At 41.0% G+C, this 26,485-nt stretch overlaps 4 protein-coding genes and 1 long non-coding RNA gene across 7 annotated transcripts; 3 read left to right on the forward strand and 2 right to left on the reverse strand.

The window, feature by feature from the left end:
- The first annotated feature begins 134 nt into the window (after positions 1-134).
- Positions 135-9,378, forward strand: Madm (MLF1-adaptor molecule). Of its 2 annotated transcripts, XM_076900775.1 has the most exons (12): positions 135-773; positions 1,764-1,850; positions 2,367-2,591; positions 2,680-2,810; positions 2,920-3,014; positions 5,203-5,286; positions 5,371-5,658; positions 5,807-5,966; positions 6,084-6,270; positions 6,361-6,480; positions 6,912-7,233; positions 8,547-9,378. In XM_076900775.1, the coding sequence occupies exons 1-11, from the start codon at positions 645-647 to the stop codon at positions 7,215-7,217; spliced, it is 1,812 nt and encodes a 603-aa protein (XP_076756890.1). In that variant the 5' UTR covers positions 135-644; the 3' UTR covers positions 7,218-7,233; positions 8,547-9,378. The 2 variants fall into 2 exon arrangements, with proteins under 2 accessions (XP_076756890.1, XP_076756889.1); XM_076900774.1 differs by having other exon boundaries at positions 6,912-9,378.
- LOC143426987 (uncharacterized) lies at positions 9,035-26,428 on the reverse strand. 2 transcript variants are annotated; one of them, XM_076900766.1, is made up of 21 exons: positions 25,468-26,428; positions 24,446-25,008; positions 23,397-23,507; positions 22,975-23,066; positions 22,346-22,438; positions 22,162-22,265; positions 14,392-14,456; positions 14,090-14,249; positions 13,880-14,019; positions 13,591-13,795; positions 13,319-13,480; positions 12,718-13,248; positions 12,478-12,653; positions 12,259-12,408; positions 11,911-12,193; positions 11,634-11,843; positions 11,424-11,574; positions 11,126-11,348; positions 10,926-11,055; positions 10,731-10,851; positions 9,035-10,525 (listed from the first exon to the last, which is right to left on the reverse strand). In XM_076900766.1, the coding sequence occupies exons 2-21, from the start codon at positions 24,991-24,993 to the stop codon at positions 9,816-9,818; spliced, it is 4,365 nt and encodes a 1,454-aa protein (XP_076756881.1). In that variant the 5' UTR covers positions 24,994-25,008; positions 25,468-26,428; the 3' UTR covers positions 9,035-9,815. The 2 variants fall into 2 exon arrangements, with proteins under 2 accessions (XP_076756881.1, XP_076756880.1); XM_076900765.1 differs by having other exon boundaries at positions 11,634-11,855.
- Positions 13,701-14,532, forward strand: LOC143426998 (uncharacterized). Its single transcript, XR_013102233.1, has 3 exons — positions 13,701-13,835; positions 13,925-14,253; positions 14,333-14,532. It is a non-coding gene; the product is annotated as an uncharacterized LOC143426998 (long non-coding RNA).
- On the reverse strand, positions 15,003-16,048 carry LOC143426997 (uncharacterized). Its single transcript, XM_076900784.1, has 2 exons — positions 15,760-16,048; positions 15,003-15,403 (listed from the first exon to the last, which is right to left on the reverse strand). Exons 1-2 carry the CDS (start codon positions 15,810-15,812, stop codon positions 15,079-15,081), a joined length of 378 nt encoding a protein of 125 aa, XP_076756899.1. The 5' UTR covers positions 15,813-16,048; the 3' UTR covers positions 15,003-15,078.
- On the forward strand, positions 18,300-21,951 carry LOC143426996 (electron transfer flavoprotein beta subunit lysine methyltransferase-like). Its single transcript, XM_076900782.1, has 3 exons — positions 18,300-18,732; positions 21,125-21,434; positions 21,520-21,951. The coding sequence occupies exons 1-3, from the start codon at positions 18,438-18,440 to the stop codon at positions 21,611-21,613; spliced, it is 699 nt and encodes a 232-aa protein (XP_076756897.1). The 5' UTR covers positions 18,300-18,437; the 3' UTR covers positions 21,614-21,951.
- Positions 26,429-26,485: the final 57 nt, after the last annotated feature.

Consider the following 26,485-nt stretch of genomic DNA (forward strand, 5'->3'; position numbering starts at 1 on the left):
TGGAAATTGGTTGGGCACGAGGCAAGCGGTTAACATAGAGGCGACGATAGGCGACGTAGGGGCTCGGTATCGAGCTCGCGCGATCTGTTCGAATCCGTCCTCTCTCGAATGGTAGATCGAAATCAGGTCGTCCGCCGACAGGTGTCGCTGTTATTGGCCCGAAAAGGGTGCGGTAACACGCTAATCGCCATACTGGGCGAACGTGACCGAAGACAGAGCGAAAATGAATACTCGAGTGTGTGTCACATCGAAGCTATTTCGCTCATAACAGAGGTTTTATTTTGACAGTGCGATTTGCTGGTGGCCCGCGCGATGCCCGATACACCGGCCGAGTCCTGAGGGGAACCGAAAAGCGTCGATCCGTGCGCGTGACCGCGTAACATCAGAAATATCGCAGCTCGGGTTCCCTTGGAACGGGTTGTCGCTGCATGTGTCACTGTGAGTGCCCGCTGTGCTTAGAAGGCACCGCGTACACCGCCACGGACTACCGCGGATACTCTTTCTGATACGTTTCGCCAGTAGTGCGCAGCCAGTGGGACAGATGCGATATTGAAGTAAACTCGATACGAGAGAGTATCACCACCGATGAGTTTGGCCGCGTTGCGCTCTGTTCGGTGCTGCCCCTTCAACTAATCGCGTGTGTGATGCCCGGGAGTCGATCCAGCACGGACCCAGAGCACAAGTCACCGCGGGAAAGTGGTGAAGATTCGGAAGATGAGAGTGAAATCCTGGAGGAGAGCCCCTGCGGGCGGTGGCTCAAACGCCGGGAAGAGGTATGTCTGTTTTTTTTTTTTTTTTTTTTTTTTTTTAATACCTTTTTTTTAATTTTTTTTTTTTTTTTTATACTATCCTCCACCTCTCGTCACGACACACTCACCTATTTGTTTATATCTCGTTCGTCCACACAGTTGGGATTCATTGCTGGTTGATACATACGTGAACATTTGGTTTATGTGTTACTCGTTGTCGTAATTACCATCGTGCCGCATCGAGCCAGGAAGAGAACGGTGGATATAGCTTTTAATCTAACGCGTTCCGCTTCTCATCTGGGTAGATCGTTTTGGGATGTTTGTATACATTTTGCGATGAACGGACAGTCTCTATAATATTGGGACCTGGATATGGTTTAACGCGAGGATCTATTCTTGTGTCAAGAAGTTCGGATTTATTTTGACGCATTCTGTGTATTAATGTGGTCGACGATAAGAAGGTGTACGTGTTGAATATTGTCGCAGGGAATATGAGAGATATTGCCTCGTAATCTTGCGTAACGATCTTGCCTAATTGGATCTTTGCTTTAAAGATTAACGGAAGAAGTCTGAATGTTGTTATTCACCTAAATGCTGATCCGTATTACGTGTATTTGTACAGGAATTGTCGATGTTTCGAATGTATTATACGTAAAATATGTTTAAGCTTGTCGAGAGTTTATTTTTGAAGAACTTAAGAAGAAGCAAGCTTTCCAAAACTTTCTATAAGTATTAACCATGTCTGAATTTACATTTATAGATTGTTCTCCAACAGCTTCTTGGCACTAAGCTTTTACCAACAGCGGTCTCTTTCATATTTCATCCTAAAAATAAATTGGCATAGTTGGATCGTCGACTATTTCATTTAATCATTCTCCATCATTGTTTCGCCTGATAAATTGAAATTCTTTTGCGAAAAGTACAGTAATCTAAGAAAAAAAAAAAAAAAAAAAAGAAAAGTAAAGGAAACCTTTTATCTATATTTTTTGTTCAATAACTATTATTTTATGTTAGGTATATGTAGGTTCCAAGTCCACGTTAGCCGAAGGCTCTACCTTCGGAGCAGCCAGAAGCAGTGAAAATGAAGTCACTGAAATGGAGGTATGTCTATTTAAAGAAAATAGGCTATCTCTTCTGTTTTACGCACTCTGCGTATTACGTATCATCTGAAAGATATGGTACAAATATAGAAGGAGTTTTGTATACTTTGTTAGAACGTAGCCTATACTGTTGACATGTATCGTCTAATGACAGTCCCTGCCTTGAATTACTTCCCCTACTTAAATTTCTTACAAGGTCACATTGATGTAATGGCAAATAGGCATGAAATTGTCTGAATTATGCTTTAAGTAATTTTAAAATGGATGATTGCAATAATGTATTCTGTCACTCTCTCTGTATTCATAGACCCCTTGAGTGTATTAATAGCGTGATTTTATTTTTACCCTGTATAACTCGTGTACATTGTAAATAAATAATTTAATATGTACTTATACACAAAACATGTAAATAGACTAACTTTCTGTATTTTGTGTAATTAGTGTAAGAAATTAGTTGTGTAGATAGTTACATAAATAAGATGAAATATTGTCGTAAATAATGTTGTTTGTTATTTAGGTAGAACAACGTGATGTACCAGGAATCGACTGTGCCTATTTGGCAATGGATACAGAAGAAGGTGTTGAAGTTGTTTGGAATGAGGTGCAATTTTCTGAGAGAAAGAACTTCAAAGCACAAGAGGAAAAGATACAACTCGTATTTGAAAATCTTACACAGTTAGAACATCCGAATATTGTTAAATTTCATAGGTATTGGACAGATACTCATAATGATAAACCTCGGGTAAGTTGTTTCTTCTAAAAGCTTAAGTACTTATGGGTCGATCTCGATTTTCAATTGTTGCTTATACTTTGAATTGTTACTTCGCTAGGTCATATTTATAACTGAATATATGTCCTCTGGATCTTTGAAACAGTTCCTAAAAAGAACAAAGCGTAATGTGAAAAAATTACCCCTGCAAGCATGGAAACGTTGGTGTACTCAAATACTTTCTGCGTTGAGGTAACATGATTCATTGCGTATACTTATTATAATTCTTGTATGACTATAATATTTCTGTATCTTTCCTCATATTTCTATTACCTATATGTTAATCTTAGCTTCTTTGCAGTTATTTGCATTCCTGTTCACCTCCCATTATTCATGGAAATCTCACTTGTGACACTATATTTATTCAACATAATGGACTTGTAAAAATTGGCTCAGGTAAGTAGTTACATCGCAAAGTATAAAAATTTTTCTATTCTATGGGGCATACTTTTGTATCGAACAAAGTACCGTCTTAATGTTCCTGTACTTTGTACATTGAAACGCTCTGGTAACAAGTATCGAAATCATGTAGCTGCTAGTAGGTAATCAAGAGAGCATTTATCCGTAAATGAAATTATTTAGCATATCTTGGAATAGGAGTTTGCAAGGCGCTTCCCTTTTTTTATTCACAGGACTATGTATGAGAGGCTAATAGTTTTCTTTCTCATAATTTTCATGGAAGAAAACTATATATCACAATATAGGATTATTAAATCAACCGACCAGTGATATTAAAAGTAACTACTGTGAGCTAACTGGTATTTATTTTGTTCTTACATGGGGTACAAGCAAAGTACGTATATTGCCATTACTGTGATTGTCTCCTCGGCACTCGTACGATAAGCCAATCGACAGTAATAAATATGTTTTATACAATTACCCTATTAATTTCTATTCAATGCGTAATGCACAATATACATCGCGTGTTACTTAATAGTGAGACTAATCGATACATATGTAAATATAATATACGAATGCTTTATTATAAGTCATAATAAAATGTGTGAAAGTGGGTGTGATACAGTTATATATTGTGAAAAAAGTTTTACTCCATGTTATAATTTTATTGAATTTCAATTGAACAATGAGATTAACAGTACAACAGAAAATGATAAAATATTTTCTTTTCAATTAATTTTTAAAGATTTAATTACATGTACACACGTATATGATATGAGAACAATGAAATGCTATACTTCTGTTGAATATCTCTGATAATCCTTCTATTTTAGCCAGATTAGTTTAAACAAAACAGTTCGTTTATCGTTGTTACTACGTTTACATAGCGATACTCTTTCTCTCTCTCTCTCTTCCTCTCTCTTTCTCTCTGTCTCATTCTATCTATCTATCTATCTATCTATCTATTTGGCTTTTTTTTTCTATATGTACATAAATACTATTTGTCCTGCCTATTAATAAAATAAATCTGTTAGAAAGATTGTGTATAAAATGTTTTCTACATATTAGGAGTAACTTGAGTCCTCATTTTTAATTGTAGCAGATAGGCTAATCTAGATAATGAAAAAAACACAGCAAAGTCTTCGAAGAGAGAGGAAGTACAATCGTACTTTCGCCTATCCAGAGGATAAAAGTGAACTGATAACGACGATACTTCAATTCTGGTGTAAATTGTGAGAAAAGTGATGAATTTGAAGAATATACATTTGGCAGATAATCATCGACTATCGCCAGCTAAGTAATTTAGGCATAATGAGGTAAACATTCCCATTTATGTATGTGTACATATACATATATATATATATTTTTTATATCTACATCTTAATTATTGATAGAGTGATACATAAGAAATATTCAAGATTTATTTCAGGTTTAATACATTGTCCATATATCATTGCATTGCACTTGATCATCCCTTAAAACAATGAATTTGTAATAACGAGGAAGGTTAAAGAGTCTGTAATGTCTCTTAGTCCTTTTGTGTCATCATTTAGCGCACGCATTTTTCATTGTACTCTAACTAATTTCCTTTGTAACTCTTGTTCATCAATAAAACAAATCCCTCCCAAAGAAAGGCAAACAAAATTTCACCATGCTCGATGAAAGTGTCTCTCTCACTTCTGTTTTTATTTTTTATTTTTTTTTTTCCTTTATAGAATGCGAACAATAATCTAAAAACATATCGTGCATAATTAGTTCCGATTGGTTGCTTGTGTTTCAGTTGTCCTACATTTATACGCTATATGTTTGCCCCTTCCAGAGGCACTTTCGTGCATATGTATGTATATGCGAAAATTATTAACTGTATGAGGGCTCAAGTTATTCATAGGATAATTTTTCAGTTACACCACAATTTTTCTAGCGATTTAACAATTTACTTGTTACCCACGGAAGTAGCTGGTATTCGATTAGAAAGAAAAGAATAATAATGTTACATTTCCATAACTATTTTTTATCCGTATTTACAGAACAAAAAACCAATGAATTCCTGCTACTCCGTAAAGAAAGTTTTTTAACGCATTGCTTGTTAAATACTTTCATGCAAGTATATATATATATTTTGTGAGAGAGTGTTTACTTGGAATAAATCTTTAAAGAATAATGGTATGCTTTTTTTTCATTACAGTGGCTCCTGATGCGATTCATCATCATGTTAAAACGTGTAGAGCAAACATGAAGAACATGCACTTTGTGGCGCCTGAATATGGAAGTAAGCGTACATATCAAGTTATCATGATTTTGCTGTACGTAATTATATATTTTGCTTTCGATTATCCCATATTTTGTCTTTCAGATTCCGTAACCCCTGCCATTGATATTTATTCATTTGGTATGTGCGCACTGGAAATGGCCGCGTTAGAAATTCAGGGGAATGGTGATACCGGCACGATCGTGACTGACGAAAATGTACGGAAGACCATAGAATCGCTAGACGATTCTCAGCAGAAAGATTTCATCCGTAAATGTCTTCAAGTAGACCCACTGAGTAGACCAAGCGCGAGGGAGCTCCTATTTCATCCTGTCTTATTCGAAGTGCACTCGTTGAAATTACTCGCTGCTCATGCCTTGGTTAATTCAGCTAGTAAGTTCAATAATATTCTTATTGCTGCATTGCAGCGTTTTCTAGCAAATTCAGAGAGATAAAGAGACATTCGTTGAACTCAGAATAGAACATTTAAATCGGAGGATGTTTAGAAATCGATGATGAGACTTTTCTTACTTGTTTTCAGCCAACATTTCAGAGACGATAACGGACGAAGTATTGCAAAGGTTATACGGGCCTGATACGGTAGTCGCGGAAATTAAGTATCAAGGCCGACCAACGCAGCAAATTCGATTAAGTGATATTCCCGTAACGGAAAAGTTAGAAAAGTTCGTCGAAGATGTAAAGTATGTTAAGATTATTGTACAACGAATACATATGTAAATACGCATTGATCCGGGTGTTCGTTTCGAAATTGTGGACATTTATACGGTAACAATATCGATGATTTTCTGACTCGACAGATACGGTATATATCCGCTGACAGCATTTATGGCGAAACTACCACCACCCGTTCGACCTAGGGCGATATCGCCAGAGGTTACCGAGTCGGTGAAATCAGTCACACCAGAACCGGTAGACGTGGAATCTCGAAGAGTAGTTAATATGATGTGTAACGTTAAGCCTAGGGAAGAAAGTTGTGAATTACTTGTGAGTGTAATACAGCAATGCAATTAGTTATACCTAATGTCGGTGGTCAAACTGTCGGTTTGTATTTTTTATACTGACTGCATTTTATAGATGACAATATTGTTACGAATGGATGACAAAATGAATAGGCAATTGACGTGTCCTGTGAGTCAATTAGATACTTCGATGCTTCTTGCACAGGAACTTGTACATTTTGGATTTATTAACGAGGTGATTATTCTATTGGATACTTAAACAACAGATTTCTAACTATTTTAGTGCCACGCCTTTTATGGCAATAGTGCTAATGAGTCGAAGAACGTGATCGCGTTAAAACTGCGTGGCATTGAAATGGTTACAATAGGCCTGTCCAAGCTCTCGCTCGTTCGAGTGTTTCTGAAGAGCGTAGAGCGGAAACAGCGATGAGCATTGAAGCCACACTTCCAAAAGAGGAAGAGCCTATTGTCGATTCCCGATTGCCCGCGGGATTTAACGAAGCAACGCCGTTTTATGGCTATTCCCGCTATTTTATGGCTTTCGTTCTTAGCTCCGCTTTCTCAGCCTTGTTCGCGAGTGGCCAAAGTTGCTCTTAATTACGAGGACCCTACTTGGACAGGCCTGGGTTAAGGGAAGGGGTTTCAAGACGTTATTGCTTGTTACAGAACGATCGTGATAAAATAGCAAATTTAATCGAAGAGGCATTAAGGAGTTGCTTTAACAAGCAAATGATGACGCCAGGAATGGTATCGTTAACCAATCTTCCCACCCAGACTACGTTACTGTTGCCTGGCCCGGAGTTTCCATGTTTGCAACATTTTGATAATTCTATGTATAATGCGACAACATCTAATAGTGATAGTGTAATAACTAACCCGCTGCCAAAAACCTCAGGTCTCCCCGTGTCGTGTAATACGAGCAGAAATCACGATGAAACGGAACCACCGTCGAACGCTGAGAGCGGTAGTTAACCATCCAGGATATCTGGTAACTCAGTTCACTGTGCCACTTTGCACGCTCTATGTATAGACTGGCTATGTATTTTTATATTTAAGTAAAACAGGAAGAAAAAAAAATGGAATTAAATGACTAAAAGGAAAAATGGGAAGAAAAAATAGAAAAAAAAAGAGGAAAAAGGGTGCCGTGGCTAAAGCGCTAGGCTAAAAGAATGTTGAACACGGTAGATTCGAGCGTATTTTCTTTACGAACTGTTTCACATGTTCGATATATATACAAAATTTAATTCGATTAAAAGGTCAACACTTTTTGTTTTTTTTTTTTTTTTTTTTTTTTTTTTTTTTTAATTAAATCATAAGGTAGTTTCGAGAGCTAGGATATATACGCACTGAATAAATTTAATTAAATAAGAGTAAAGGACGCGCTATACTATTTCAGTTGATTATACTGTTAAGGCAAATGCGAATGTGTAACGAGTACTGAATTGCGTCTAATTATCATGGATAATCGTAGTCACCTGTTATTAGGCTGGAATAATAAAGGGCATTTCTCTAGCGAGTGTTTGAATTCGACGGTGAACTTGAACGAATTATTTGAAGTAACAATTGAAGATATAATTGAATGAAAAGGAAATTACTTTCTGTGGTGAAGCGACGAAGTATATTATAGAAATTTATTTTATATATATACATACATATATATATATATACATATAAATTGATACAGAGTAAAAAAGAGGAATAAGAAGAGGAATAAATGTACAGCAATGCGAGAAAGATGATAACAGAAAAAGAATAAGAGATTATGGAACTCCGCACTCTTGCTTCACTTATGGTATTAAACGTGTACTGCGATTCGTCCCTAATCAAAGAAGATATGGTCTTTTTTTACTGATTTAACTAAAATGAAATAAAAGAGAGGATTAACTTTTAATTAATTAAGAAGATAAAGATGAGAAGAGTGGTAGCGCGTATAACGTTCGTGGAATGGAACGTAATACAACAGTCACTCAAATACACATTTTACTTGTCCTTATTTTTGTTCTTTTTTTAATAGCAATCGGATACAGCCACGGCCCTCCTATACTTCGGTATTATTGATGTGATTCAACCAAGGCTATTAAATCTCCATAAAATTAGCTGAAATCCTTGTAAATAATTTATATTTTTAAGAAAATCTGTTGACACAGAAAACTAGTCATATAGGTATATTCGAGTGCTAACAATCTAACACCGACCTTATTATATCTTTTTGCATTTATAACACGTGCTTGGCCAAGAGATTACTGCTCCGATTTCGTACCTCAGTAAAAAAGAAAAAAAATATATATATAAAATTTTCAGTGACGCATTTCACTAAGCAAACGACTAACCATTACTAGCGGTAAAAAAAGGCAAAACGGAAAAAAAAAAAATAAGTAAACAAAGCAACAACAACAACAACTATTACCAACAACATAAACTTCGATCTTAAGTATGTAAGTAGATTATCAAACTAAAAATTGAATGTATAGCTTTATAATTCAAATTATATAAAAAAAAAGGAAAAAAACAGAAAAAAGAAAGTGCGACGACGACTGAATCGTGGATATTATCGAAAAGGGCTGTACGCGCGATGACAGTGATAAATAAATACTATAACTCGGAATTCCACTGCCTGAAATTTGTTTTTCGTTCATTGAAACTTTTCGCTCCTGTCTTCCTGATCAGTTTATGATCATTTAATTCTACCCCATGTACACGTTTGTGCTCCACAGCCAGCATTGACAAACAGAAACGAAACGAGTATTAAAAGTATAGGGGGAAAGGTATAACACTTTGAGATGGGTGTGTTCTATAAAAAATTTATTCGTACAACTTTATATAGCAGAAGAAGAAACACGAATTGTCTTCGATGTAAAACACTTTTTAATGGATGGAGTGTAATGAAAAAACGTCCTGTTTTTAGAGACATCTTAATAAGATAGATGAGAGAGCGTATAAATGTTTGCAAAAAATAAAGAGGAGTAGAACGAGAGAGAGGGAGAGATTGTGTATATCATCCAATCTTGTTTAGCTGAACGCTGAAAGCGTAATGTAATATTCTTACAACGCTAGGTCTTTGTTACACGATGAGAACATAACGTTGAAACAATATTATAAATGAAGATAATAATAAGTTTTTATTTAAAAAGTGCACCGTTGTCTGTTTATTCGTTTGAACTCGCATGTTCGATAAAATTGCATGTTACAATTCAACTCATTCCACTTTTATAGTTTCCACAATTTTGAAAGAAAGCAAAGGAGAAATTTGGTAGAAAAACTAACTTCACAACTTTCCATCGCCTCTATACGATGCCCTTAGACAATCAATAATACGTATATCACATGTAACGTATAATTATTCAACGTCTCTATACTATAATAATAAAAACAGAATAGGGATGTCCCCTGAGTACCAATAATTTACCCTGAATAACACTAAATTACAATGTATTCTTGAGCCAATTGAATTTTTTCCAAGCATTTGGTAAACACCATAAACTATACAACTATCCATTAAACATCATAATGGGTAAATGTCTCTCAATAGCTTTGAGAGGTCAATCAGCGCCTCTGAAACTGTGATTAGACTTAAGTTCCATCCGCGGAGTGGGTACGATTCAGGAGATAGTCTAAGTCGTGTGCGATACGATCCAGCATACCACTAGCTGTAGCCTCACAATTTGTTATTACTATTTCAGGTGCCTTTTCTTCTCCGTCAGGTTGTTTCCGTTCCGTGGTGTTGGCGATGTCGGGTATGGCGTTCACGTGCTCACGGCTCTTCAGCTCTGTCGTGGACAGCAGTTCGACCTCGTTCTTCACGGCCAAAGTCACGTCTGGCATCCCACTTAGACGTGACTCGACGTCAGCGCTGCAAAGAACTTTCGCCGAGCTCTCCTGCGACGGATTATGCGATATGAACAGCTGCCCTTGGGGTTCACGGTATTTACCAAATTCAAGGAAACTACAGCACTCGCCAGGGCCGTACGGCTCGTTCACGCAGTGCTGCGGCCGCGGGGAGAACACGCTGTCGAACGCGATGGCTTCTTGGTACTTTCGCGGGCTGGTGTTGTAATTTTCCAGGTTTATATCGTCCGAGTGGTCGATCCGGATCTCTGGCAAGAATCTGCCGGTGACAGGGACGGAGGGTTTCGAGTACGAAGACGAGGACTCGTTCACGAACTCGCGCATATCTATGCCCGCCGCTATCCCGCGGACTTCTAAGTACGATTCCCCGATACTTAAGGACGACGGTGGCGGGGCAGTGTCGTTCTCCACTTCAGCACCACTCTTTGAACACACTGGTAATTCATTTTATTTTGTTAGACTATGAAGCGTATTCTAATCGATGGTTTATTGTAGGTTCCTCCGCGACTGGATGCAGATGCGACTCGCTGCTTCACGCAGTGTCGTGGCGAGAAGCCTTACACCCCATTGAAGCAGAGAGATACAATTCGAGCATCGTTTGCGCCGAACAAAGCTAATCAAACTGTTCTACGGGTATACCTTTAATTGGCTCGGATGTTATTTCCTCCTCTGTATCCTGCTTCCATCTCAACTTTCTGAGCATCAGTTCGACGATGGCTAATTCACCGTTCAAGATGTAGACCATTACTATGACGAAGCCCTGAATTTGTGAAAGTCATCGTTAAACACTGGGTTTCTGTAATTATTTTAAATAATAAGTATACGTCGACTTACTAAGACGGACGAAAGGGAAGCGAATATGTAATGGAAAATGATGGAGGTGGAGTTTATGTAGAAGATAGAGGAGGCTTCCATTGCGATTACGCCGCAAATGACTATGGCAGCTCGATGTAGCATTCGTAATCTGAAAGAAAGTACTTTTCAAATTTTCTAGTTCCGATTATTCCTTAATTGCACAAGCTTTTCAGCTATACCTATTCTCTATGGCTTCCTTCTTCATAACGTTCTCCTCGACAAGAGTATGAGCCTTGTGCAAAATGCCTAAATATAATAGTAGAAATATAAGAAACATCATCGTTGCGCAAGTAACGAATATGTTGTAGACACCACTGCCGAACAGTAACCACCACGATTCGTGCCTCCAACCAGTGCTCTTGTGCGTCAGTTCTGTACTTAACACGGCCAAGACTGGAACACCTGCATCAGACAGAAAAAATTGAGGAAAAGGTCCATTAAACTATCACTCGCTTTTTTCCAAATATTTATTCAAACCAGTAATGACTGCGATAACCGTAGGCTGGAAGTGCTGTCCAGATCTAACTTGAGCTAATCCAGCGTAAATAATCAGAGCTTCTGATATTGGTGCCGACATACCAACGAGAAGAAAGGCTTCCAAGCTTATCGCTACGATCGCAAAGGAACTCTGAAATAAAGAAATCACTGCTATTAAATGCTTCCAGAGTTAATACACACTCCAATTACCTCTGGTAAGTCATTATGCACAGCGTAAATGAAAACAGCCATCGCTCCAATTAAAGCACCGCAGCATTGAAGTTTCAGAAAGTTCAACCAGCTTCGATTTTTCCACCAGAACGACGCTAGGATCAAAAAGGACAGGAGACATTGCGCCAAACAGCTACCGCATCCGAATATCACGATGAACGTGGTCTGTTCTTTCTTTGCGAGCACTACCTGAGGAGGATCCTGATCATCTCATAATTTAAAGCCAAGTATTCATGACAGTTTCACCTATACTCACTCTCACAGCACGTGCTGTTAGGAAAACAGCAAAGGTCCCAGTATTAGGGCACAGACAATGGGTTGAAGCGTCACCTGGCAAGGTGTTGGCGATGCAGCTGTTCAGATCCCAGGTGCCTGCGCTGTCCATAAAGCCACAGGACACATTCCATGAATTTGACTGGTTCTGCACGTGTCTCAGCTGCAGGTCTACCCAAATTTTGTTATATTTGTCCAGGCTGAACGACGGTACTGCCACCATGATTACTCGCGAGTTGATACGGAATTCCAAGTCCGTCCCATCGCTTGGTCAAATTATATCGAATAGTTGAAACATCAAATTATGGATTTTAGTACTGCGAACACTTACTCGAGTTCCTTGACATACGTCGCTGGCAGGAATTGGGATATATTCTTGTAAACGACTATGATTGCGTTTAGTGTACTGCCAGATTTTACACCACGCTGACGTTTTTTCCATAAGCGTATCGCCGTTTTATCTTCGTACCAATTTGGATACCTAGACATGATAAGTAACATTAGTAACGTAATTAAACGAACATAATGTTATTCGATGAATAGTGTATACATGGAGTCATCTATAGGGATCTGGAGAGAATGAGTAATACTGTCTCCATTGTGTTGTTGCAGATCTTGGACATCGAGCACCAAGGAAGAAAGAGATAAATGCTTGTAAGGATTGGTAGCTAGCTTGGACCAGTACACCAGGCTACGTTGCGTGATTTGAAGAAGCAGCAGAACTTTCTGGAAATTATAAAATTACGTATCTATTTTTTACATTACTTTCAAATCAAATTGAATTTTTTACCTGTTGACTTAAAATCGAATTCTCGTCGCTTAATATTCGATTAATTATCCGTATCAGAGCCTCCGTAGAGATATACAAATCAGATGGGTCTATATTACGCTGGTAATGTCCTATTTCCGCTAGGATGCTCAAAATACGATCTCCTTCGCCAGGATAAAGAGGTAAGCCACGTGAAGATAGGATATCCCAGAAGACCATGATGATTTCAGAACCAGTGGTGTTCTGGTATCCTAACGTTAAGCTTTTGAACTGGTTATACTGCAAGACTAGCGGTTCGTATAAACAAGAGGAGAAATCAGGCGTTTGCCACTCTGGTGTTGTGGCATCTTTCATCGAGCACAGCCTTGAGACCTTCTTGCCCACAAAATGCTGTGGACATTCTAATAGAGCTTCGGATCCAGGAGCAGTGTCCGGCCAAAGCAAACCCCAGGACTTCCCTCGCGGGCAAATTGGTATTAATGTTCGATTCACAACCTCCACGCGAACGGACATAGATTTGTCCGCTACGTTACAGGTATATATTGCAGATTTCTGAAAATACAACACAGCAACGTGCGAAAAAAACTTCATCTCAGACTTCACTATTGGCTGAACAGTATACCTGTGCATTTGTGATTTTTAGTATGCTTCCAGCTGGGTACAGGTCTTCCCAGACTTCGCTGCCGGGTTCTAACTTCAACAGAGCTCTATTCTTCGTCCAACCGAACCCTATGCCTATATTAGGCATATTAGGCGTCATACACGTTAATTGTATGTTGGTTCCCTAAAACAAAGGGCAATTTATGAAAGTGTTTATTTAAATTCATGTTCTTAGCCTCGGTACGATTTGAGAAGGATAAAACACTGCCTTAAAGGATGGATTCATAGAATCACCTTGTCTATGGTAGCGCTCATCGGCATCACCTTCACATCCGGTTCATCCCTCACATCTACATAGATGCTTTTACATTGTTGCACACCCCAATCGACTATTTGGCAAGTGTATTGACCCGCATCGAGCAGAGTTGCTTTTTCTATCGTTAACAAAGATGTGTGCAGGTCAGAACCGTCATTGGGTAGGTGTCTATACCAAATTTCCCTAAGTAACGAAGATTAGAGTGGTTTTCAAAGAATGAAAGGTGCTAGAAACTTTTCATGTAACACTTAATAATTGCTCCTTTACCTGGTGGCTTTATTCGTATTCACTGGCATATTGTCCTTGTACCAGGTGAAATTTATGCCACTGCCCTGAGCAATACAAGAGAGAATGAACTGATCCCCCAAGTGAACGTCGTGTTCGTTTCCTTGATTCAATTTGAGACTCTGAAGAGGCGATTGAGACCCAATAAAATTTTTTGAAGGATATCAGGCAGCAGAGATCGATGATACGTACCTGCAATTTAAGGGCAGGCTTCTGTTGAAAGGTAAAGTGAGTCGACTCGAGGGAAATTTCGCTGAGTCGTCGACGTTGGACCAATCTGTTGAGGGATTCCCGAATTTTGTCTCCATCCTCCGAATTTCCGAAAAAATGGAAAGTGATTTCCGACGATGGCCTATGTAACGTATACGTGAACGATAAGAACCATTTCAATCGGATTTTCTCGATAATCTATCGTTGGATGATCTTTTTTTTCAGCAGAAAGATCTTGGCGAGTATATAACTAAATTCTTTGTTTGTCTAATGTACCTACTCACGTCACGCTCAGGATTTGTAAATCCTCCATGGACGAAATATTAGAATTCCTTAAATACTTTGCAAGCTGCGGAAAAGTTTAAGACACGTTAAAGACACAGTGGACAACTATCTCAAGAGAGGATATCAGAGAAGGAATTACAGGAATATAAATAAAAGCAACAATCTCGTGTGGTATATATAACACGTTTATATATTATATAAAACAATCATCAGGTCATAACAATGACGTACTCCATTCAAATTCAACAATTACAAAATAATTATTTAATCTTCCAGATATGTTCAACAATTAGATCGTAATGGTTGTCCGCATATATACACGCATGTACAAACATATGTATACGTGTACATATATCTGCACGATTATCGTTTAACTTCATGTCCTTTCGACGAGGAGTGCTCGTCGGTGGTTGAATCCACTCCATATTAATCTCCGCCTTATCTTGAGACCGCTAATCTCATTCGTACTCGATTTCTTTGCGCTCAGTTGCGTCCATTTTCCCGCAATACGAGACGCAACCGACGAAATCGTTTAAAATATCTCCCTCTCCGTTCCGTTGAACGGCCCAACGTCTCTTCCTCCGAACTTCAACGTTCGAGTCACAACGTTCAAAACTTGATACGAAATCGCGTGACTGGTTTCAGTCAAAAAAACTCAATTCTTGTAAAATAAGCACGCGCCATATTCACTCTGGTGACTCGAGGAAATATGGATCGTCGTTGGAGATTAGTACGCAGGATAAATCGCCGCTTCCTGGGCAGAGATGGTCCCGGATCCTCTCCGTAGGTACTCTCAATACTTTGATCCCAGTCTCGCGACAGTATGCCTCCAGGAGAATCATTTGTAGGTGGCTAGCGGAATCCATATCGGTGTCAGGGACGAGACAGATGGTCCCTTGGCTGTTCTCGCACTCCTTGGACGCTAAGGCTCGTAACGTTGGTAACATACCGCAAGTTATCGTCCCTCTAGGGCATCTAGGCATCTCCTTTTGCTCGGTCCATAACTTTCCACTAAAAACCAATTCGAATAAATATTCCAATATTCAAATAATTTCATTCATTCCCGTAGAATAGATCCGTACAATTAGAGGGTATTCAACGACGAAGAGAAGGCTTGCGACGTGCTACATTTTTCGAAGACAATACTTTACTTCGATACGTACAAGCATCTAGTTTTGAATCCATCGCGCCTGATCGAGAGATCGAACGTTCACGATGTATCACGGAAGTCGAAAAGTTTCACAAGCGATTCTCGATATAGTCGCAACGCGGACCGCCGCAACGTGGTTGAATACCTCGTGAGGATCAGTGGCGCGTCACGTGTCGCCCTCGAAACGTGACCCGCGAGGAAGGTGAAAATCTCATACCTGTCTGTAATCCCAGCAGACGCGTACGCCTGAAGATTTTGGCAGCGTGTCATATCCGTGAGTATCCGCTCCTTGTCGCTTCTAGGCTTACTATTTCTTAGCACCCCTCGTTTGCACACTTCACTGAACGTTGGAATTTTCTCGCGTTTGATCGCCAGTTTCCAACGTGGTATTTCCAGAGTGGTACGCACTGTCGCCGTTAATCCACTCGATTCACTGAATTGCGCTCGTTTCGCTTCTTTCAGCGCGCACAAGTCGTCGTTACGCAACGATGAGAAAACTTTCACGATCGTCAATGATCCACGGTACCGGCGCAGAGCACCTCCGTTGGGCTTCGATTAACGAGTGACCTCGGAGCCGGCACGCGTCGTTTTATATATCCGTTACCCCCACCCTCGCGCTACTGCGCTATATATCCACGGGTATTCCAGATAAACCCTACCGAGTCTGTGTACACACGACAGAGCTTTTATCAGGAAAGCTTTTACCAGGAAACGAAGTAACGCAAAGGCCGAAAGTTTCGCGGTAATCTCTCGCATGTTATTTATAATCTCTTTAATGGGGAAACGGGCGTGGGAATACCGCGTTAGGATGTTCATTTTAGAAACAAATTTTCCATTCTCTCATTTATCCTCGAATCATTGTTTCTCATCCTGGTAAATTTCCCACAGCGTTCGATCTTTCGATCCTGAAACAAAGTTTACCGCGCGACGATGCCCGCGAGAGATGTTTTTCCACTATACACAGTGAAGTAGCCGTGTACACGTCGCATAGGTAAATACATTGTAACAGTCGTGTAAAACAGAGCCTCGTTTCAGGAACTTGGCTGGACATGGAACTTCCGACCGCTGGAAACGTCGCCTCTATATATTGGACATAATCGTGCCGTTGGAGAAGCAAGGACAGATAGAGGGAGAGATAGGGATCTCACGATTGTTGAATGATAAAGCGTTTTCTTGGTACGCGACGTGGTATCGTCGAAGTTTTATCTTCGCAATGTTTATTCCTATTTTGCATAATGGATGTAACGAGCGTCCCCGTAGCGTTATCGCGCGTAAACTGTTTGAATCGATGGACACCATGGGACGATTGTTTGGCTAACAGGTTCGCATCCATTTCCCGCGACAGGGTTTCCCGATCGATGGCACGTGCTTCATATCAAACATGCATGATGCAAACAGCCAAGCATTTTCTCTCCAGTTTCATCATTATTGCAATTGAACAGTTTTGCTGATAATTCAGGTGGAAATCTACCCGTGGATAGGGGATCTGCCAGGAGGGAATTACGGAAAGTCGATATCTCGCATCTGCTTCGGTCTGTCCACCACCGCCCCCCCTCTTCTCGCATCTCTTTTGTCCGTACATTGTCCCTCGTTTCTCTTGTCCCCCATGTTTACATATTACAGCGGCCGTGGCTCTATTCCTCTAATCCTTTTCTATACGAATATACACCCCCACAAAACGGGCTTGTACGCGCTAAAATTAAATCGATCGCGCGTAACGGCTTTAATTCCGTTGACTGAAGAGTTGACGGGTTATATAACCAACCCGATCGGTAGTTACGTTTCGCGATGGTCGTCGCGGGACGAATTCGCTATTTTCAGCAGGCCCAACAAGATCGTGCCCTCGAAATCTTCGAAATTCGTTTCGCAATCTGAATCGAACATTTGTTTGTTTTCAGAGAAAGAGCATCGAAGCAGACGAGCGCATTGGCATTGCGCGTGCGTGTGCAACCAGTGGGAATCCCAAACTGCTAAGGCAAGAAAGCGAGGCTACAGCATTGAAATAGTCTAAGAACTGGTCGATTCTTGGTACGACGCGGTACTAAAAATATCTGGCAAATTAAACGCTACGAAACGAACGCATAATTATCCCAGAAAGATCGTCGTGGACGATGCACGGATCGGGGGCAGAATTTTATTGAAATGTCACGCTTTGCGCGCGTGTGGAACAGCAGGATGACTTCTCCATTCTGTACGTGGTTCGATTGTACGGAATAATTAACGACCTTGAAGCGTCCTTCACCTCTCCAACTACCAAACATTGTTTTTAATCGTTTACCTTCCTTTTCGATGCACTCTATCGTACGTAATGCCTTCACTTTATACTTTTAAATATCGTCGATTGAGTATTAATTGGAATTTTGAAATATTAAAATTGTTTCTTGGACGAATTTTAGAATTTCGCAAGACGATGCCAATCGTGTCGCAATAGAGTTAACGATTGCCGTAATCAACGATTCTTCCTTACAAGGAGAATGATTCGAGCAATTTTATCGCTTCCGCGAAGAAACAGAAAATATAGATTTCTTTTTTAGAACAGATAGATATTCGCGATATCGTTCTGGGAAGGTATATAACACTTATCATTCCCCGTAATCCCTAAGATTGCTTTTACAATATAAAAGTAAATAATAAAAACCTCCATCTGTAAGCAAGATATTTTTTCAATTTCCACAAACAAAAGCTTTCTGATAAACAGGGGGAATAACATTCTGTACAGGCTGTTGGACGATCAAGAATGAACCACCGTTTTTTACCTTCCGCGCAAGCTGCGAGAGAAGAGCTTCGAGGAATTCCACGAGCATCGACCACGAAAAGGTCATTGATGGAATTCTTAAACGCAAACCAGAGGTGGCTCGTGCCATTTTCGAGCACACGGAGGTTACCAGGAACCATATGACGCCAGAGGTCCAGCTGTGTCTTTTAACTCCCAGCTGCGAGCTGTACAATGCGCCGTTCGAACAAGTTTCTGAAGAGGGGGAGGAGATGAAAAGGAGAGTATTTTCGGAACCATTCTGGTCCATATATTGGCCAGGTGGACAGGCGCTTACTAGATTCGTACTGGACGAGGCGAGGGAACTTGTTTCCTCTTCAGAAAAGATTGTAGATGTTGGAGCTGGATGCGGAGCCACAGCGATTGCAGCGAAACTCATTGGCGCCAGGAGAGTTGTCGCCAACGATATCGATGAAGGTTCGCACGTTTAAAAACGCAACTTGCATTAATCTCGAGCAAAAGAACTGTACAATTATGCAATCATATCTCATTTGTCAGGGGCGAGGAATTTGAATGCGAATAATATTCCACAGTTTCATAGAATACGATTGAACGCGTCAGAGCAGAGTGCGGATCGGAAATCGATAATTAAGTAGCAGGGACGTAGACGAGGAATCGATGAAAAACCGCTTCTGGCAACGATAGTTTCTCGTTATGCCTGGGCGGGGGAAGCAGTTTGCATGGTAAAAAAACCGCTCCGCTATTCACGAGCGACACGTGAAAAGGAATGCTTGGCTCGTTTCATGCACGTTTCATACATTTCCTCTCGGTTCGTTTTCAGCCGCGTTAAAACGCGATTATCGTTAGGGACAGTGATTCACAGGCATTCCACTTGCATACACGCTCGCAGGGGGAATTATTATCTCGTACAGCATGGAGGTTTCTCGGGATATTTGCACGAGGAAAGAGGAACGGCTGCGTCCGGGAAGAACCGGAGTGCATTGCGCCTGAGACTGATAAAACGAGTAGGGCGAGTCGGTGGAAATACCAGGGAGAGCAAAAGGGAAAAAAATGAAAACCTGGCTGGTAGAATTGACGTCACGTGTGGTATATACAGGTATACCTGTCCAGAGCGACGGAACATTCGAATTCGGCCGCCGGATTTCTGAATGATCGATACGGAGTTGCATGCTTACGTCCGCTTGATAATAGAGCTGCGTGCTATAAATAGAGATGTCATTGAGAAACAGGAAAGAAGAAAACGATTATCTTTCGCAATTATGCGAACAGAGCGGAACAACATAGATATAAGTATACGATTTACTTCGAACAGAATGAAAAATACACTTTAATTCGTTGAACATACGATAGATAAATCGAAGTGGAATGCATTTTGATTCGCAGAAATTAATTAGAAGCGAGAATCGATTTATCTCGATCAACGGAAGTGTTATTGCGACCTAATAACACAAAAAACAGAGATGTGAAACTGCAAAACATTGATAAGAGAAGAAGGAGAGCACGTTCAGGTTTTCCAACAAGTGGAACGTCAAGGGAGTTCGCAAGGTCAACTACTTTCCTCCGCGTTAAATTATCTTTTGATTTTACTAACGGGACCAATGATCTTTGATGCCAAACAAATATCAACACGTAATAGTAATTAATTGAAGCAGCTTCGAAGAACCGACGCTTTGACTCTTACCACGTTTTCCGTTGACTGTATTAGCATTTTTCGCCTACCCACCTCTGGGAATGCTGATCGATAATAATGTACTAGTCTGGTATTCGCACTGCTATACGCGGAATTCGCCACATTTCCTATGAGGTAAAGGTCACTTGTGTCGTATATTTTAGATACATAGAATATTTCCTTAATTATTTTCCGCGGCCTTTCACAACTTTCCACGGAATGCATCATTAGCACCGAGAGTGCAAGAGATCGACTAACTTTCTCGCGAAATATTAAAATGGTCCATTTTCTCTCGGATGGTTGTATAAATAATCGGAAGCCGTGTCGTGGACGGTTACCAAGAACGTCCGTAATGTGGGTCAGGTCGCACGGTATTCCCCATTTCACGAGAGGCACGAACGCCAAGCGTTTGGGTGCTCGTGCGTCAGTGAAAGGCTGCCCATTTCTGAGTTCTACGTCCACAGCATTCCAAATGGTCCCTTCGTGCGCCGATCGGGCTACGCTGACGCATCGATATTACGTCGCAACATACGCGCTATCTCCACTAGCGCCTCACGTGGTTGCAAACTCATGCTGATAACAGATGTGCAGATCGTGTTTTTGCAGGAAAGTCTAAGAAGGAAGAGAAAAATCGCACGGTTGCGTAACAGAGGGGACTAAATTACTGAAGAGGACGCGAGGTCGACCGAGGATCTCTAGAAGAAGGAGAGACCCGCTTTTGCCACATTTCGACGGCTTCTACAATGGTTCACTTTCACCGTGTTGCATCGATTTTCATTAATGTTACGCAATCGGCTCTTCGCGAGCACTCGAGATACTTACACCTCCATATCGACGCCACAATTTCTTTTATCTTATCCTAGACAAAAGCGACCACTAACAGACACGTTATATTTTCGCGCTTATTAGTAATCGTATCACGATCGGCCCGAGTGACTCTATTGAGAATTCTCGCTACTTAAATTGACGAATGCCCCGGTTAAAAGCATCAATGAAAGCATCGGTGGAAATCGTGCAACCTATTATGTAAACGCGATTGCGAGCTATGCTACGTATTCTTGGAATCGTGTATAATCACCATCTATGCGCCCGTTAATTGGATGTACAGAAGTTATTATTTCCTTTCGTAAATAAATTCGCGTAATGGTCCTCTTTCAAATTCTGTTTGTCTGATTCCAGTCGCTTGCACAGCCATATCCATGAACGCGGCCTTGAACCACGTGGACATTGAAGTATCCGACGAGAATCTGCTTCGAAGACCACCAGACAAGCTCATCGACGTTATATTTATTGGAGACATGCTGTACGACGAAGAAATCGCTGGTGTTTTAATTCCGTGGCTCGAGGAGGCGCGACGAAACGGATCGAGGATTTACCTTGGGGATCCTGGAAGACACGGTTTAACGGGAGATCTGAGGAAACGATTGAGAATCTGTAAACGGTACTCGTTGCCAGAGAATGTTCGGAAAGAGAACTACGGTTACGATAGGTGCAACGTCTGGGAGTTCTGCGGCTAACATTTAACATTGACCATCTGCTATTGTTCTAGTTATTATATGTATCATTATTTTTAGACAGGATGCAAGTGACTCCCATTGTAGTCTCGTGGAATTGTCCCTTCGATTAGATTATGTTACTCTAGACGTGTTGCGCAACGCGAGCACATAGTTGCGACTAAATAGCGCGATGAAACGTGTACACGTATCTGCAGATTGCTAGAACTCGCGCAAATCGATCGCGTGATTAAATAATTGCAAGCGAGATGTGCATCACGCTCGTCATATCGTGGCGCATGTTTCTGACCGTAAACAGCCTGCCGGTCCGATTTATGGCAGGCGTTAAAATTGCGAAAGAACAACGCCGCGATTGTCTCGCGTGTATTGTTAGCATGATTCGCGCACGTGCGATTCTTCATAATAGCATTTCTTATGATCCATAACAGAGCTGTTCACGAGACGAAACAGTATAGTATAAAAGTTAAATATAACGTTATAGCTCGTTATTGAGCAACATTATCGCATCATCAATCCGCGTTAAACGCTGCGGATGATAGATATGCCATCCGATCTCTTTAATATTGATAGGCGAAAATTGAATGAAGCCTGTCTTACAATCGGTCAAACAGGCGAACAGCTCTGGTTCGATGGTAATTTTCATATTAATCTTCCCTCATTGCTCCACCAGACGCATTCCTCTCTCAGGCATTCCTGACTCACCTGTTTGCCGACGTACGACTCCAGACTGCCGTGTTGCGCGATCAGACCGGTCCTCAGGAACGTCACGTTCGACAGTTTGATCGTGCTCTCGTACCTCGATCGATCTGCAAGCGAATTACCACGGATCACATCAGTTTTCTAGGGATATTCTCTGGTTTTTCGAGAATAGGGAAAATAGACTTACTATTGTAAATTTTCGTGCCGTTCTTGCACGTGCACGGTTGCTGTTCCTCCTCCTCGTAAGGGCACTGCATTATGCAATTCTCGATTCCACATTCTGGGAACAAACATTGACCTCGTGAGCTCGCGTGAATGATTCACGCTGCTTTATTCCGATGCGAACCGTGATGACTCATCGGATTGCTATCCGCGGATGTGCGCGGGCAAGTACAGCGTGTCTACTAAGTTTCATATAACGCGATTAAACATATTCTGTATCTCTGTGCAATGTGATCAAGAGTATTTACTATTGCTAGACTCCAGAATGTGCACTCTATGCACCTATGGAAAGTTTAAATTCCCAAATATTGGAGAAGACACATAACGTGAGAAAAATATACGCGATATCTAAAGTAAAATACACATTATGTATTTATAGCGTATAACAACTGTACGCTTAGACTCTGTTCCGTTAATTGTGCTAATAAAAGTATGCATTTGCATAAAAGCTTCGCGGTCTAGTTATCATATTAGCATTTTATAATTCTAGACGATGAATTTGATTTTCTTGAGTCATAATAACTTTGCAGAGTCTGTACAGTTGATCATTTTTATGAGAGAGCCCTGCTATAATAATAGTTAAGGGAATCCTACCACCATCGACGGTGTCCAAAAGGTGTATCTCGCAGTTGCGACCAACGTAGCCATCGGCACAGTCGCAGGTCATCGCTTCTGCTCCAATTTGACTGGAACAGTTGATAATGACCTCGTCAATTGCCCTTCGACCATTATTCGTAGAACAGGGAGGAGTTTTATAAAGAAGATCAGGCAAGTTTGCTTTTTCAGTTTGAAAAAAATCGGCGATGCTAACGTAATTCGTTTGATCATCTCACGTTTATCTTTTAATTGGTTTTCTTGATTTTACGCTCCTCGAGAGTTAAGCGAAATTTTGCGATAACGATAATGGAAAGATTATGGTTCGTTGAAATTGCTATTCTTTGTAATTACACGATCTCTCTAAAGATCTGAACATTCAAAGAATAATCGTAGAATTCTTTCTGATATTATCTCCGTACTTGCAGGTGCCTCCATGTTGACAAACGGGATTCTTCCTATCGTCGAAGCAGAGGGGTCCCTCGTTGCAGTTCTTACCACTGAAACCCTCGAAGCAGTTACACCAGAAGCTCCTACAAGCAAACAAATGGCAGTCCTCGTTATTCGTATATAACAAGTCCTCGGAAAGAGGGAGATCCGCGGGTACAACTCAAATTGTCAGGGGACACGGGGTTCATTAATGATTCATGAGCTGATATGATATCGCACGGAACCATCCCCCTGTTCTGTTTGCCTTTCCCGCTGGAAATTTTCCGACATTATTCGCCACGATAACCCCTTGGTTTAATCCAATTTCCCACCCATTCTGTTTGACATGATTATTTCTTTCCTCTCAAATTCGCCACGTGACAAGGATACCACTCGAAACGATAACGAGATTAGAATGGAATATTTACGACGCGCTTCTTTATACTTTGCCCGTTAAAGGAATTTTTTTCTGAGCATTGACTTCCTTTTGTTTGGCATTTTTTTTTAGGACGTTGGAACGAACGTGCTTCGGGAAGAAATGGGTCGTCCAACGTGAAAGCGGCGCTCATGCGAGCTTGTACGAGAGCAAACAGGGACGATAATCCGAGCGAATGTTAAAGCGGCTCAATTAGGTTCCGAGAGGATCCCGTGTGCAGTAGGATAATACGCATTTAATGAATGCCGAGGAGGCCGCTGGGACAAATACAACGGATCCTCTTGCTACTCGAAAGTAAACTGCAACGTGTTTGTGTCTTAGGGTGTTGATCCATCGAGGTGCGTTGTATGCTCTGGCAGAATGTTATATGTAAAATTTACAAGTACGTTACACAATTTTCCATTGTCAAGTATATTAAAATCAATGCATTATCAACGTCACAGATTACAACAGTTGGAATATTACCTCTATGGTTCAACGGATAATCAAACTGGATATTTTTGCCTGGTATATATTATTCTAGGTAATATCGGACGTAACAGTATTCTAAAAAGAGGCTTTAAAAGGTGGTGATCGAAAGCGGAGAGCAGATGTTACGACACTCACGTATAATCCCCAGAGACGAGACAGTCCCCGGTGTAGGAGCAATGTTGGACGGAGCAGGAATCCGAATTTGGCACGTCGTCGGTCATCTGATACGTGACATTGAACCCGTACACGTCCAGCAAATTGTTCAGAACGCGCACGTGATTGCCCTCGAGCCGATCGAGCTCGAACTCGATCACCAGAAACGTACGGAACGTTCTGAACAATTTGTGTTCGAACACGTTCCCCTCGGTTATCTCTTTTATCAGGGTGGCGCCAAAATTCATGCTCTCGGACTCGTAGTACGCGTACTCGGTGAAGCTCAGCCCCTTGAACACGTAGACCTGCGTCAGGTAGACGACGATCGAGCTGTTCGTTGCTGGGATATCGGAGACATCGATCACCCAGCGACACTTGATTGGCACGGGAAAAGACCGGGGGAAGTTTGGGGTCTGGATCACACCCCTTGGCGCCGTTAAGCGATCACCGCATAACACCTCGGCTGTCGTTGAACCTCCGATTAAGGTCAGATGAACGAAAACGGTGAAGCTGGTCGCTGCAGACCACATCTTCGGGGAATGCTTCTGAAGAATAAGTTTTTTCTCTTTGGATTTTCTTTAACGCTGGAATCTGTGTTCTGCATAAAGATAATTACAAAGAACTAGCGACGAAGGAGAGGAAAACATTAAAAAAAAATATATATTTAGATCCAGTTTTTTAGTTTCATCGACATCGATATTATTAATGCATAAAAATGAGATATAGTATATGTTGTTGATATGTAACAAATTTTGTTGATCGCGTTACGGGTTTTATACAATTTAAGGGTGTGAATTGATGTTAAAATAGCTTCGTTCTGTGCAGGCGTTTGAAAGGTTCCAAAAGCAAGGGAAGTTAAAGGCTTTGAGGTCGCACAGGCTAATTGCTCGTTAAAAGCATGCAACAGGAGCAACGAGTGTTACCGATGCACATGCTAGGAGCAAGGGAGGCCGGTATGTTTTCACTCACCCCGTTTATCGAATGAATAACATCCCTCTACTTACGCTTTAAAATCCAAGGGACAAGGTCCACCTCACCAGTATTCAAAATGCACTCGTTCCTCGTTCGACCGTACCATTACACAATCACATTTCGTTTCCGTACAACACTCGAGTGTTACCCTCAACCTCGAACCAAGCAAGTATCGTTCGTTGTCACCCATAAATACGATGGAGCAGAAGGTCATCGTATCGCGCGTATCGATGACTTACGCGAGATTTTACATCTGGTGATGGGAATTAACGGGGGCTCCAATTCGTTGAACTGTTGGATGAGACGAAGGGCTAAGTATAAAAGGGACAGACAACACAAGAATACAGACACATCTGATCGATCTTATCCGACTCCTTCGAGGCGGTTAACAATCGGATTAGGCGGATGTTAGCGGTCGAGAATGTTATCGCGAACGTACGAACCCGCGATCTGTCGGGCAGCTGGGCGTTAGCCTCTTCCGCGCAACTGATCTCACCGCGCGCACCCTCAGTCCACCCCTAGCTCTCACCCATTCGCCCTCTTATCCCGCCTCGAGCTGGGTGAGGAGCAGTGGTTGCACCGTGGGGATGCTGACAACCCCTGGCGAACGTTGAAAAGTTCATGTTCGGGTTCGAGGTTGAATCACGTGATTGTGGATCGTGTGTGGACCGACAGGGATGTAGCTAGGGTACGTGTCCAGATTATAGGGTTGATTTTTCAGGAGATCCAAGAGTTTAGATTGTGAGTTAGGATTTCGCTGAAAAAAAAAGAGAAAGAAAGAAGTCATTGGATGTTGACGCACGTGTACATAGATGTGAAACACTTTGGAGAACAGTAGCGGCTGCTTGTGATTACATACAATTTTGTTTTATTGAATGATACTGTATCTATAAATAACACGATATCTCTAATCAGCTGACATTAACGTAGATAAAAGGCAAGATAAGGGATGATTTAAATAGAATGTGATACAACTTTCTGTACCTTATATATGTATATATATATTTTTATTCAAGGACTTGCAAGGTAAAAAAAAAAAAAAACAAAAAG

Source organism: Xylocopa sonorina, chromosome 9, assembly GCF_050948175.1.
Source record: "Xylocopa sonorina isolate GNS202 chromosome 9, iyXylSono1_principal, whole genome shotgun sequence".
NCBI lineage: Eukaryota > Metazoa > Arthropoda > Insecta > Hymenoptera > Apidae > Xylocopa > Xylocopa sonorina.

What these genes read in the sequence shown, in the direction of transcription:
- Madm (XM_076900774.1), top strand. Translation starts at nt 645, where the DNA reads ATGCCCGGGAGTCGATCCAGCACGGACCCAGAGCACAAGTCACCGCGG. An exon ending in CTCATAATGATAAACCTCGG is followed by an intron (nt 2,592 to 2,679) that starts GTAAGTTGTTTC and finishes TTACTTCGCTAG; the next exon opens with GTCATATTTATAACTGAATA. An exon ending in AAGTTCGTCGAAGATGTAAA is followed by an intron (nt 5,967 to 6,083) that starts GTATGTTAAGAT and finishes CTGACTCGACAG; the next exon opens with ATACGGTATATATCCGCTGA.
- LOC143426997 (XM_076900784.1), bottom strand. Translation starts at nt 15,812, where the DNA reads ATGACACGCTGCCAAAATCTTCAGGCGTACGCGTCTGCTGGGATTACA. An exon ending in TCTGCTGGGATTACAGACAG is followed by an intron (nt 15,404 to 15,759) that starts GTATGAGATTTT and finishes ATTGGTTTTTAG; the next exon opens with TGGAAAGTTATGGACCGAGC.
- LOC143426996 (XM_076900782.1), top strand. Translation starts at nt 18,438, where the DNA reads ATGACGCCAGAGGTCCAGCTGTGTCTTTTAACTCCCAGCTGCGAGCTG. An exon ending in CGCCAACGATATCGATGAAG is followed by an intron (nt 18,733 to 21,124) that starts GTTCGCACGTTT and finishes GTCTGATTCCAG; the next exon opens with TCGCTTGCACAGCCATATCC. An exon ending in GAGAACTACGGTTACGATAG is followed by an intron (nt 21,435 to 21,519) that starts GTGCAACGTCTG and finishes CATTATTTTTAG; the next exon opens with ACAGGATGCAAGTGACTCCC.
- LOC143426987 (XM_076900765.1), bottom strand. Translation starts at nt 24,993, where the DNA reads ATGTGGTCTGCAGCGACCAGCTTCACCGTTTTCGTTCATCTGACCTTA. An exon ending in AGCCTGCCCTTAAATTGCAG is followed by an intron (nt 14,020 to 14,089) that starts GTACGTATCATC and finishes TCGCCTCTTCAG; the next exon opens with AGTCTCAAATTGAATCAAGG. An exon ending in ATCCCTATAGATGACTCCAT is followed by an intron (nt 12,409 to 12,477) that starts GTATACACTATT and finishes TATCATGTCTAG; the next exon opens with GTATCCAAATTGGTACGAAG.